This window comes from Ambystoma mexicanum, chromosome 10, assembly GCF_040938575.1.
Source record: "Ambystoma mexicanum isolate Mex_15411 chromosome 10, UKY_AmexF1_1, whole genome shotgun sequence".
Taxonomy (NCBI): domain Eukaryota; kingdom Metazoa; phylum Chordata; class Amphibia; order Caudata; family Ambystomatidae; genus Ambystoma; species Ambystoma mexicanum.
The window spans coordinates 190,770,985-190,785,159 of NC_090932.1; the positions used below are offsets into that span (position 1 = coordinate 190,770,985).

Below are 14,175 nucleotides of genomic sequence, written 5' to 3' on the forward strand. Positions count from 1 at the left end.
TGACTGTAAGAATACCTGTCAGTGTACAAAATGGGGTGCCAGGGAGAGTCCTGTTGGGGATTGACTTAAAAGCTCTAGGAGTTGAATTAAGCACCCACAGGCCTCCCAATAAAAGAAAGCAGGAGCAGACTAGATTGGCCAGAGAGCAAACATTGAATGACTCTCAATGAGAAGTTAGAGGTACCTATAACTCCCAGTCCACAGGAAGAACAACCTTCTGATTGCAGGAAGAAAGAGACAAAGGGGAAACCCACGTTCTCGGGAAGAAGGAAAATTATCACCCCTGTGCACAAAACAAGGACATCCCTGAAAGGACAGTCAGTCACAACTGTGACCCCTCCACCAGCTGAGGCCGAGTGGCAGTACCAACCAGAGGGTGGTAAAACAGCTACTGGTGACAGAGCTGGAAGAAGCCCTTCCCCCTGTTGGGGATCTGGATCCTAAAGACCATTCTGTGCTGCAGACTTTCCTTGCGGAAGGTGCCCCCTGTAGGGCAGACTTCAGGAGAGGTCAAAGAATGTGACCTACTCTTGAAGGACTTCGCCAAAAGGCAGCTTCCCAGCTGGATGGGGGAAGAGCCAGGGAAGCACAGGCTGTACTGGGAGGATGGCCTTCTTTACAGTGAGCCTATTGAGTCTACCCCAGGAGACTACAGAAGACTTGTAGTGCCTCAGAAGGTGGGACCTCAGTTTCTATAGTTAGCCCATGAGATTCCTTTAGTTGGTCACTTACGTTTTAAGAAGACCAAGGAAAGGATTTTGCTGTATTTCTACTGGCCTAAGATGGGGTCTGATGTAGATAAATTCTGTAGAAGCTGTCACACTTTTCAGATTTCTGGCAAGAGTGGAACCAAGAACGTGATGCCCCTCCCAGTGGTAGGAGTTCCTTTTTGAGAGAGTGTGGATTGGCGTTGTTCGTCCCTTAGACCCTCCCACATCTTCAGGCAACCGATTTATATTGGTTGTGGTAGACCATGCTATTAGGTATCCTGAAGCCATACCTATGAGAACTGTTACTGCTCAGGCATTGGCTAGGGCCCTCCTTGCTATTCTTTACCAGGGTTGGTTTTCCTAAGGAGGTTGTCTGACAGGTGGACCAATGTTATGTCCCTCTACATGCAGACCATTTGGAGAAAAAAAACTGTGGAGTGACCTACACGTTCTCAACAGCCTACCATACCCAGACCAATGGGTTGGTGGAGAGGTTTAATAGAACTATGAAGAGCATGGTAGGTGCTTTAGAAGAACCCCTAAGAATAAAGTGGGACCTTCTACTGCCATGCCTTCTCTTTGCTTATAGAGAAGTCCCTCAGGAAGGGGTTGGCTTCAGCCCCTTTTAGCTCCTCTATGGTCCTCCGGTTAGAGGTCCATTGGCCCAAGTGCTCCTTACCACAAGCCAGTGAGAGTCAGATAACTTGAAAGCAGGCCAGGCTCTGGTCAAACATTGGCATGACCAGAAGGCCAACATGTTTGAGTTTACTCAAGACCAGCTAGTTCTAGTTATTGTACCTACAAGGCAGAGGGCCTTCAAGGTTGTGGGCAAACTTGGAGAGGTCAATTATTTCATGGACTTAGGCAATCCTAAGGAGGCCCCCAGGGTCTTTCACACCAACCGTCTAAAGGCCCATGTCTCTAGACCAGAACTGGGAGCTTTTCTTCTAGCTTCTGATCAAGAGGAGTAGGAGAGTGAACCTCTGCCTGACCTTCTCGGGACAACTTTTAGATGGAAAGATAGGAGTTAATCGCTCTTCTGATCTCCTGACTCTGCAACAGCAGGAGTGCAAAATTCTGTTGAATCAGTTTGTCTCCCTGTTTTCACTGACACCAGGCTTGACCCCTTGGGGCCAGCATGATATACTCACTGGTGACTGGCTCCCTGTTAAGAGCAGGGGTTGCAGGATGCCAGACCATGTAAGAACCCACATAAAGGTAGAGGTCAAGAAGATGCTTGTTCTTGGGGTAATAGAGCCATCTACAAGTCCATGGGCTGGTCCAGTTTTGCTAGTGCCAAAGTCGGGATCCAATGAGTTGTGATTCTGTGTGGACTATAGAGCTCTTAATGCAGTCACAATGACTAATGCCCATCCTTTACCTAGGACAGATGAGCTGGTGGATAAAGGTGGTTCAGCCAATTTCCTCCATACATTTGACCTAACCTCAGACTATTGGCAAATAGCTCTGACAGACCATGCCAAGTTGAAAACTGCATTTTCAACCCCAGGAGGCCTCTACCAGTTTAGGGTTATACCTTTTGCACTAAAGAATGCACCTGCTACATTCCAAAGGATGACAAATCATGTTATGAATGGGATGGAGGACGTCTGCATGGCATACTTGGTTGACATTGCAGCGTTCAGCCCTACTTGGAACATATTGGCCGCTTAGGATATGTTTTGCAGGGTCTTGAGCAGGCCCATCTGACCATAAAGCCAAGCAAATGTCAAATTGGTCAGAGTAAAGTGGTTTACCTTGGACATGATGTAGGAGGAGGTGAAATCAGGCCATTGCCTAGCAAGGTACAAGCTGTACAAGACTGGGCCACCCCTATTACTCAAACGCAAGTGAGAGCCTTTTTAGGTTTCACAGGTTACTGTAGGAACTTCATTGAGAACTATGGGAACATAGCTTCTGCCTTGAATGTGGTCTCCTCACCCAAATTCCCAAAGGTCAGGGGGAATGAGGAGTGCACTAAGGCATTTGAAGGATTTAAGAAAGTCCTTTGTCAACCTCCAGTCGTAAGGGCTCCTGACTACAACCAATCCTTTATTGTACAAACAGATTCTTCCAATACAGGTATAAGTGCAGTTTTGAGTCAGCTGGATGAGAAAGGCAAAGAACACCCGATCTGTTCATCAGTAGGAAACTGAAGGGCCCTGAGACCAGGTGGGCAACCATAGCATGTGAATGTATTGCCATTGTGTGGTCTTTGAAGAAGTTTAAACCATACTTGTATGGAGCTACTTTTGTACTACCATTGTGTGTTTTTACCGTGGGTGCATTCCTGTAACCAAGGGGAATAAGCACAGGGAGTTTCAGGCACCTCCCTGCCCTGCCCTGCCCTGCCCGACGCGCTGGAGCCAGAGGCGGGCTTCACCAGTGAATCCCGACAAAGACAAAACGAACAAAGGGACCAAACCTGGTTTGGCGTGCAGAGTAAAGCTCAAGAAGAACCTTTCCAACAAGAAATGGCAAAAAAAGGCTAGGGCCATTTTGACTAAATGGGCACCCATGTGTGTTTTGCTGCAATTGCAGCCTGCGTTAAAAACACACAATGGTAGGAAAAAGTAAACCACTGCCACCAGCCATTAATTGTAGAAATGGTAACATAACATTGTTACATGAGAAACTAGATAAAGGGGATACTAAGTAACCCCTGCAGCACCCTATTGTAAGATAGTGTGTGCTGTGTCTAGAAAGTTACAAAAATGTAAGTAGTCAATTTCACTTTACTGCTCTTGTAAACAGTAGTTTCACCTTTGGGAAATCCGAAACTTCCCTGTGTCACTGCACTGAAGTCCAGCAAAAAGAGCTGGGGGTAGAGGAAAATTAGCACATTTCCGAGAATTCTCTCTAACGGGTCTCACCTCCCGGGCCTCATGGAAAGGGTCTTTCCCCCCCACTCCCTACCTTCTTTCTGGGAGAGAGGACGTCATAAGATGTGTCATAGCACATTTAAATGTAACAAAAAAAACGCTTTGGTGCAAGTTTAGGGTGACACAGAAGTATCCCCATTGCACCGCATTGGAAGATGCTGTGTGCTATATGAAAAAGGTTTCCCAAAGCAGTAACATGTCAAAAGACAAAAGGGAAACAGTTTCCCAGTACCAACAGTGTGAAAGACTAGTCTGTTATCCCATAACAAATTTAACAGGGCATTGATTTGTTTATTTATATAGTGTGCAAAACCCAGAGTTATCTAGGCGCTTATACTTAAGGAATTAGTGAAAGTGATTACAACATAGAGGAACATACAGCAGTAATACATCATACGCAAAGTGCAGAAGAGTTAGGGGTGAGCAAATACATAGTGCCTAACTCCATTTTGCATGGCGGCAACAGCACACAGATGCAAAGGTCAATTCAGTGGGCAAATATATAGTGCCTAACCCCATGTTGCAGGGCGGCAACAGCACACAGATGCAATAGTCAATTCAGTGGGCACAATCCGACTAACAGCAAGAATATGGCAGCTTACCCTGGTGCGTCCTCTTACCGCACAGGGAGCAGACAGGTGCCTCATTGTGGGCCTTTGTTGGTGTGCCGGCTCCCGCCTCCCGGTTGTGCTGATTTGCTATCGGGGCTCAGCCTACCATTGATGGGGGGGGGGGGGGGAATGCAGGCCAGGCGAGGAACCTTCCCAGAGAAGGAAAGTTACGGCCATCTTGGAGGGGCCAAAGGACAGTGTGGCCCAGATGCAGACAAAGGGTGTCGGGCTTAAAAGCCACAAGTTGGGTGAAAGCAAAGAAAATAATGCACTCTAAAGCTAAAGGCTTCACTTCTCTGCAAAACGTCTGGACATGGTGTAAAACAAAAATAAATAATTTGGGAGTCCATAGAATATGGAGGGAAAAACTTTCCGAAGAATGACCGAAGGCAGTGGAATAGAAGATTAGGATACAAAGGGACTTGTTCCCAATGTTATCCTATGGAGGACCGAGGGTACGAATGCTTTGCATTTACTTACCCCCAAACCCCTCCCCGACTCAGATTTTCCCAGATGACTTGATGTGTCGACTGGGGGGGTCACTGGATGTAGGATTTCCCCCGTTGGTTCCAGTCAGATGTGCCAAGGAGCTGCAGGTGCAAGGTTTCTTCTGGTCAGGTCCAGATGCAAGTGTTAGGCAAAGTTTGTATGCAGTACCCTCTGGGAACACTACAAACGACTCTGACTACAGGTATTGGAAACCAACCTTTGGTATAAGGTTGTACTACACATTTTTGGTAGTGTGTTGAGCAGCCAGGCGTATCTCAAGAGTGGTCAATGTGAGTTGTAGTGGAGTTGCACAGAGATTTACAGTTACAAGTATTCAAATAAACTCTTACACTCAAGGTTTCTTGAATAAACAATTATTAATTTATCAGTCCGTTAGAATAAGCCTTCTTCAGAAGGGAGCAATATAACAGTAACACTTAAATACACTTCATGAAATACACAATCTTAATATCTCTAAATCAGTAGATACCTTTTGGGATGGCCCACACACTACCTACACCCTCGGGTGACTTCAATGGTTTATAGTGACTTTTTCGAACGCCATATTTTCGAAATGGCATTTTCTTGACACAATTTTGCCGACATTTATTTTCTAATGTTTTTTTTATTTTTTAAATGGGGAGGGTTCCCCCAACCCCCCTGTTTTTTTTAGTAACCAAACAAAAATAAAACACAAAATAAAAAAATAACCATTTGAAAAAAAACATTCGGCATTTTGTTTTCGCGAAAATGTTTTCGAAATATTGACTGGCTACCGACTTCAATTACTAGGGAGCTGGGGACATTAATATATCACTGTTGCATTTAGAATCATGGAGTACGATGTCAAAGGAAAAGATTGTTTAGAACATACAAGAGACTACAAATATTCTCAAGCAGGCAAATACTTTTGGACCCCCCCCCCGAAAGAGTATTTCAATAAAATAGGCTAAGCCAAAGTCAATGGGCCAAAGTCTTATATGGGATGAAGCACCTCCTGGTAGGTAAATGGAAAAGTCTTTGCACAATGTTTTAGAAGTCTTTGAAGAAAGGAAGAATCAAATGTTGGGCCACAAGCTGATTAGACTTGTGAGTAGTAGAAGATGCAAGCAACTCTACAGCAAGAGGCAAGTTCTCTCGGACCTTGTACAGTACCTTTTTAAAGATGAAGAAAAGATGCAGCAGATGACTCCTGTTCATGTGCAGCTCTGCAAGCTTCACTGTTCCTGGCCTTAGTCATGGGGACAAGAGGGACGACGTCGGGGGCTCCTGCAATGTACTGGGACGGTCAAAACTTGCAACCGGCAAACTTCGCTTTCAGTGGCTGTTCAGTGTTTCAGCTCCCCGCGTCTACCTCAAATAGCAACACTGCGGTTCCTGGCCGTCGAGATGGACTTTCCTTGCTTCTGGTGTCCCGTACTCTGTTGAGGGGCCTTGGGCTCGGTCAGTCCTGCTTCCTGGGAGTCTGGAGGATCTTCCTTGAGCTCTTGGCCAGCATAAAAGCAACACACACACAATCTGGTGTTCCTCACCGTGGCTATACGGTTTCCAGAAGCATCTCTGTGGAAATTCAACCAGCTCCGAGATGGATATCCAGGTGGCTTACTTTGGAGTTGATTGGTCCCACCAACTCAAGGGGAGAAATCGTCCTTGCAGGGGCTTCTCATTCGATGCGAACCTAGTGTTTCGGCACTGCAGCAGGGCTTCACCGGGCAAACCAACGGTCCAGGAGTTGCAGCAGGCGTCCTCTTCAAGCTCTTCTTCAGTTCCTTCATCCAGTGGTCAACTCTGCCTTCCAAGCCAAAAGACTCTGCTTTTATTCAGTTCTCTCCCATTCATTCCAGCCTAGCTGTCAGTCACGCAGCAGGGTGGCAGTCCTTGCTGGACAGTCAGCCGCCAATCATCACAGAGTGCATTTGGGTCTCCTAAAAGCACAGAGTTTCGGGCACCTTCCTCACTTCCTGCCTACCCCAGACACCCTGGAGCCAGAGGCAGGATTCACTTGTGAACACCGCCAAAGGCAAAACGAACAATGGGACCAAACCTGGTTTGGCGCCCTGAATAAATCTCAAGAAGGACCTTTCCACAAAGAAATGGCAAAAAAAGAAGACTGGGGCCATTTTGACAAAATGATACCTTAATGCCTTAATGCAGTTGAGCACGCAGCCCATGGTAAATGCACACCATGGTAGTTAAAAATGAAACCACTGCCACCAGCCATTCAGTGATAAAAGGGTAACATAAAAAATGTTACATGAGAAGCTAGTCAAAGGGGATACTAGGTAACCCCTCCAGCACCCTATTGTAAGATGGTGTGCGCTGGGTCTAGAAAGTTAGATGTAAAGTCAATTTCACTTTACTGCTCTTGGAAACAGTAGTTTAACCAAGAGAAGATATTTAAACTTTTGGGAAATCTAAAAGACTTCCCTGGGCCACTGCACTGAGGGGCTCTGTGACCCAATGTCACAGATGATGCCTATGGAGTTTGTCAGACTCAATAGCCAAAAGAAACGGTGTACAAAATCACATTAAAATACATGAGAGAGTTGGGGGAGGGGGGGGTACGGGTAAAGGGTCTCTTTAAGTCCTCAAAATCCAGCGAAGTTGCTGGGTGTCTCTGAGGTGGGGGGATTTGGCACATTTCTGAGAATTCTCCCCAACAGCAAGATGTAACCCCTGGCTATGGAGAAATGCAGTATTTACTAATGAAGGCCTCTTCAGGACACTTCACAGGATGGGGGAAGGCAAGTACCAGCGACGGAAACTGCACACAGACTGTTGGCATCCTTAAAGTTGTGCTTGAAGATGCTTCTTTAGGACAGGATCACTTGAGGCTGGGATGACATTTTCTGGGAAAGCGAATTGCGCCACAAGCTGGCGACCACTAAAGACCCAGGTGCAACAGCGGAAACGGGGACGCTTCTGGCCAGGTAGTCCATGAGAGAGCTGGTTAGTCCACCGAGTAGTCCAGGTAGATTTCCGAAGGCTCAGGACGGCTGGGCCATTTAAGGTTAGTTGGTCCCACTAGTCCAAGGGCTGAAGCACCTCTCAGGGTCTTTTGGAGATCCAGTAGTCCAACAGGTCTTTACCGGGCCAGGTGCAGGAAAGGATGACGGGCTTCTTCAGGAGTCTTCTTTGGACCTTCAGTTGGCTGCTCATCTAAGAGGGATTTGTGGCTCCGATGATCTCAAGAAATGGCTGCAGAGGTCCTCCTCTTATCCAAAATCGAAGCTGGAAGCAAGTCCAAGCCCACGAATGGGCAGGAAACAGGCCAAACAGTAATATGGCAAAAGAAGCATATGAAAATGTAGTTGCATGGCCATTTTAGTGAACTAGACACGTTTAGTAGACGTATGCGGTAAACGTGAATCTGGACACCAAAAATAATGCAAAAAAACAGTGAAATTTACTGCTGCCACCAGCTTGTATGTAGGCGCACATACAAAAGTAACCAAAAATCCTCTGTGTAAATCCTATGGTAACTTACTCACCACTCCTAATCCAAGTCTGCCTTACTGCTCAGCCTACTCTACCTTGAGAGAGCTTGGTTAGACCAGTTGTAAGTAAAAAGCCCTTGCTCATCAACTAGGTTGGCTTCTCAGAGCCCTACCACATGGCTATAAATCCCTCCTAACTTAGGGGCATGTGGTTACCAACATGGAGCTAAAAGCAATTCACACAGCTGCCACCAGTCTACTCACAAACACGCTTTCTGGATAAAAAATCCAACCCATGGACAAAATGGGGAGCACAAGCTTATTGCATACTGTGGTCAAGAGACCATGAAGGCTTTGCAGCTGCAGAGGCCCTTTAGTACAAGTCTCTTTGACTGCAAAAGGAAAGTTGAGAAACAATACCAACCTCAAAGTTTAGGGGACTCCTTATGTTAGCAAAATGAAACTCTAAAAATAATTTCTGACCCAGAAACTGGCCCTGGTGAACTATGTACTATGACATCCTTCAAGTTCATTATCTGTTTTGTTAGTCAAAGGAATGTACATGTGTATCATGACATTGATGTGTCTGATGTTCTGTTCATTGTGACTTAGCTGTGGTAAATTACCTGTTTGTCATGGCACAGCTGGACCTAATAATGTGTGTTGTGACAACATGGGCCTGATGGCTTGTGTTACACACACCTGGTCCTGGTGTGATGACCTACAACATTCTGATTACTTGTATGTGAGGACACACCTGGGCTTGATTAGTAATGTAATTTTGCATATGGGCTTTGGTTACTTTTCTGTGAGAACTCACCATGGGCATCCTATCAGTGTGTCATGATACACATGAGCCTGATTACCCGTCGTTACGACCCACACCTGTGCCAGATAAGCTGTGTGCTGTGACGTGCATCGTCCTGATTACTTGTTTATAGGTGCATACTGGGGCTCAATGAACTGTACCAGGACATGCCAGAGACAAATTAACCTTGCAAATTGATGTATGATTTTTTAATTGAGGAAATTATAAACGTGTATCTTTTGTCCGTCAGGCTCGAGAAGAATTAAGACCTGTGAGGGATGACTTTGAAGCCAAAAACAGGCAATTGCTGGATGAGATGCCCAAATTTTATAATAGCCGAACTGACTACTTCAAGCCTAGCTTTGAGGCCCTTATACGGGCTCAGGTGAGTAGAAAATGTGAGAGAAAAAGGTACTTCTTACTGTGTCATGCTGTTGGTCACAAGCTCATATTGATGACCGTCAGCATGCTCGGCAATGGTGATGCTGGTCTGCCCTTTGAAGTCGTTTAATGGTTTTCAAGCAAGGCGTGTTGGATGCTTTTGTGTTGTGTAATAATTTCTATTGGGTGTTTTGCTATTTGTTACAGTTGAATTTCATCCCCTCATTTTGCCCCCTCCCCTTCAGTTTGCTTGCCCCTGAAACCACGGCCACAGTCCTTCTGATTGAATCAAGCAGCCCCTTATTAAGTTGAAACCGCCCCACAAGCACCAACAAAGTACTCACTAGTGGGTCTCAATTCTAAATGTTATGCTGAAACCCAATCCAGATGTAAAAAATACAGATCCAGGAAAATGTATATCAAAAGTATTTAAACGCCACTTGGGCAAATAACTTGGGAGTCAAGTGCTTTGGGCCCTCCTCCTTCATAGTTGCACATCTGCCCATCATGAGGGGCATTTGGAGCACTTTAACACAGCTTAAAACAAATTCAGTAAGGTATCCTGGACAGAAGAGTATCTCAACCTGCGCCCACTGCTATACACAAAATACCCACCATATTCGCTTAGTTCAGTGGATTCGTTTTCAAGTAAGATCCGATACAGCTCTTGCACAGCTTGCAAGCTTGTGTGCTTTTTCTCTGGCACTGCAGTATTTTGTTTGTCGCAATGTCTTTTTTCCTCCATGTTGCTTCTTGTGCTATTTTGCTTCCGATGTTGCCGTAATAATAATAATAATAATAATAATTAGGCTTTTATATAGCGCTACAAACCCTCAGGTATCTGAGCGCTGCTTATTATTACCCACGGTGTGTGGTGCTCATTTATCGACCTCGGAAGGATGAAAGGCTGAGTTTGGCCCCGCCGGGATTCGAACCTGCGTTAACAGGCTCTGCACGGGTGTCAAAGCGGGCGCTCTACTCGCTGTGCCACTTGACCGGCCGTAATTAGTCCTGTAGTATTTGGAAGCTGGCTGTTTAGTGTGAAAAACCTGGGGGTATTCTCTCTTATTCCTCCTGGATCATCTGTGCAGGTGGCCAGGGAAAGGCCATCGCTATTGGATCCTGACCCTGGGGGTCGACAAGCGAGAGAGAATCATTTGGGTGGAGGGGTCTTTGGGGACTGGGAGTGAGAATACCCTTGGGCGAGACATGGTGTACCCCCAAACACTGACTTACCCACCCTTCCCTTAGCCTTCATGGGCTATTTTCATTCATGCCCTGTTTTCCCCTGTAAATAATCAGAGAAGAGGAAGAATCAACTAGAAGTAATACACACTTCCCATTACAAACACCACTCTAGTACTGAGACGAAGAAGAGGGATATGAAGGCATCCAATACTGAATCAGGCGTGTCCCCTTGATTGGACTAAATCTGGTCAGGCAAGACAAAATAACCACTAACACCTGAGGTCCCTTAATAGGGCTCAGGTGTATAAAACAGAAGGAGATCTGCTGTGCTTAGAAGAAGACCCTCCGTGTTGTGGATGAGAATCACCGTCTTGGAGAGACCCGCTATGTTGGGTGGAGACCAAAAAGTCAGGGCGCTGGCGAGAGAGGGACGCCGTCTGTGCAGGTACCCAGGGGCAGCTGGAGCTGCAAAGGCAGCCTGTAGCTGGTTGGAAGAGCAGTCAGGATGTGCCAGACAGAGGTGGCGTTTGCTTCCCCGTTCCGGAGAAGGGGGTGAAAGCAACAGGAGCAGCTGCTGTGAAACCACAAAGCACTGGTGAGTGCCAGACGACACAGAGACTGGAGCACGCTCGGGAGTGCAGGCAAGTAACATTTCAACTAAAAGTGAAATTTATTGAATAACTAACTGAATTGAAACTACGAATTAAATATCCAGAACACCAATTTGAACAGAGTGTTATGTGAACACTATATTGAATACCGAAATGAATTGAAACGAATAATTATTTAAAACATCGAACTGAATGAGAAGTGTTATCCGAATAAGATCACAGCACATTGAATGCTAATGGAACATTTGGAGTTAAACAGACATTCTGAATGTTAGATTGTGCACAAACATCACTGTGGGCAGAACGAAAGCATGTGGAATATTGAACCATCATTTGAGTATTTTAACCATCAGTGTGAGGCTCACAAGTCTATGGTAAAGAAGACCAATACAAAAGTGTCACAATAAACAAAGTGAATAACTTGTGTATAGGCGTGTTATAAATGCCATGCCATATCATATCAATACAAGTGTGTGCAATCAGAAGCCTGAGTCAGAAGAGCCTAAAAAGGAGCCAAACCAGGTTAATGGAACTCTTGGTTGCGCGACCTGTGATGGGTGGACCGTGCGGTCTGACAGCTGTGCCTGGACCAGGTAGTTTCCCACCGAGAAGATCACGACATCACAAATCAAGTCAGGGAGAAGCCATGATGCCTGTGGGCTGTTTGGGCGCTATACAAATAAAATAAATAACTAAATAGAAGCTTACGGTTCCTGGTTGCGTGAACTCTAATTGGTGGACAGTGTGGTCTGACAACTTTGCCTAGTCCAGGGAACCCCAAATAATATCAAGCAAAGGACATGGGAAATGATTCCTGAGGAACTTTGAAACCTTTGGCAAAGTACATCAGATGGTGGGTCAAGTAGACCTATTTCTTGTATTGAAGATTATACGGACAAAAGCCGTGTAAGTGCTGCAGTGAAATCTTGGGGAAGGGACCGCAAGACATCCTTTTTTTGTGTGAACTATATAATATTGAATTTGGGAAGGGAACCTGGGTAAGATTTTCAAAGAACTGGTAAATATTCCTGGCCTGGGTCAATCTCAGAACTTTTTGCTTTGCTAGTGGTATATTTTCCCTTAATACCTCCGTGAGTCGGAACGTTTTTCCACACTCACAGAATATTTTACCCTTTTTTTTTTTTTATGGGTGTCATTTTTTTGAGACTCCATGGTGTCTTTTTAAAGTTAAGAAAAACACAGGTTTGGCAGAAAAAGTCACAAAACCACAGCGCTTGTATAAATATATATTAAGAGTGCACATAGGCTGCAGGGGCCTGAGAGTTGTGGGAGTACTGCCAAGTACAACCCACTGTTGTGTAAACAATTAGAGCACGGGCAATTCTCAGTCACACTGCGCCCAAGAGTGCAATATAGGCATGTATTGCAAGTAATTGAAGAGAGATGTGGTTATAAGTCCGAAGGATTTATTTGCAAAGTAGCCTGACACGTGTTTCGAGTCTAAACCGACTCTTCATCCAAGGCTGTAAATGGGAGATGGGACCTAAGATACCTTTCACATCACTTTGGCTTTTCCTGCTGTGCTGAAATTACCGCAATTGCGAAGCCGTGAGTGTTTTCTGGCACTGTCCGTCATTCAATTTATCTTAGGTCCCATCTCCCATTTACAGCAAATAAATCCATCGGACTTATAACCACATTTCTCTTCAATTACTTGCAATACATGCCTATATTGCACTCTTGGGCGCAGTCCTCTTTAACAACTTATTGGCAATAAGTGCCTGTTGCTGAGTTGCCCTAGGGGCTCCCCTTTTAACTTTCTCTGGCTAACCTTGAGTGAACTACCGTTCCCAAAGGTAGAAAGGATCTTTGGATCCCTGTGAAACCAGCACACTCCACCTTATGTGGAGTGCTGGGGAGATGCAATGTATCCCCTTTCACACTAAAACTGTAACAATTCTGTTACATGGACAAGCTTGCCTTCAATGGCTGGTGGCAGTGATACCTTGTATTAATTTGGTGCACCTTTGCCGCGGGCTGTGTTCACAGCTGCAGTACAGGCATCTAATGGTGCTCATTTTATCAAAATGGTCCCGGTCTTCTTTTTTTCACCATTTTACTGTTTCTTGTCCCTTCTTGTTCCCTCCCCTGACATCCAGGATGAGAAATTCCTTTGTGTGATTTTTATCTTTGGCGGGAGTTGCCTGGACTCCCTCCCCAGGCTCCAGTCTGTCTGTGAGGGCAGGAAGCAAGGGAGGAGTCCAAAACTCCACAGCCATTTGTCTTCCTCCTTGCCTGAATGGGGGCAAATCCCAGTGGGGGTGCTGGCTGTCCTAATTGGACAACCAGACTGCCTTATTGGACAATCAGACTGCCCCTTGTAAAATGCAGGGAGAGAATGTACAAGTTGTTGCAATTCCTGTTAAATACTGCGAACCTGGAAGCTGAAGTCCAGTCAACCACTGGAACCAAAGAGGATGATGAAGAAAAGCGGCTGAAAATATTTCAGCGACTGGAGAGCCTTCTGTATAACGAGAGCCTGCTCTAGCCCTTCCTTCCAATCGACCTGGGGACCCAGAAAACGGCAACCATGACGCAGAGCCTGGTGAGACCCAATAGACTCAAGAAGGCCTGCATTTTGAGCCATCCCACGCGTTGCTGCGACCCTGCATTACTGCAATACCCCAATACCCTGGGACCTCAAGCCACTGTGCAGTGCATGTTCTTTCAAATTCTGAATCTCGCTGAAACTTTGTGGGCATCCTGGTGGATCTCCAGAGACACGAATCGAGTCCAAAATGTTCCCTTAGCAGAGTTCTGGACCTCTGTAACAATGAGAATTCCACCCCGAATTTCTTTCTTCTGTGCTCCCTGAAAAGGCGTCAAATCCGCAGAACCGCATTCAGGTGAGAGGAAATGGTTGCCTAGAGCCTTCTCCATCGATCCGTGATGCAAAGTTCCTTCCAAGGTCCTGTTTTCACTCACCACGACAAGGAATCCACTGACCGGGCTTTTGGCTGCAGGTCCTGCTGCAAAATCTTCTTCAATGCTGAGGTACTGTGTTGGCTTGGGTATATACTTACCTTAAGCCTGTTAA

General features: G+C 45.7%; 1 protein-coding gene across 3 annotated transcripts in view; it reads left to right on the forward strand.

Annotated features, from left to right (window-relative positions):
- Window positions 1-14,175, forward strand: part of BIN3 (bridging integrator 3) — a 381,110-nt gene that overhangs the window by 304,326 nt on the left and 62,609 nt on the right. For all 3 annotated transcript variants that reach the window (XM_069617695.1, XM_069617696.1, XM_069617697.1), the window contains one exon: window positions 9,188-9,322. In XM_069617695.1, the coding sequence (XP_069473796.1) occupies window positions 9,188-9,322 (135 nt within the window). The remainder of the gene's footprint in view (window positions 1-9,187; window positions 9,323-14,175) is intronic.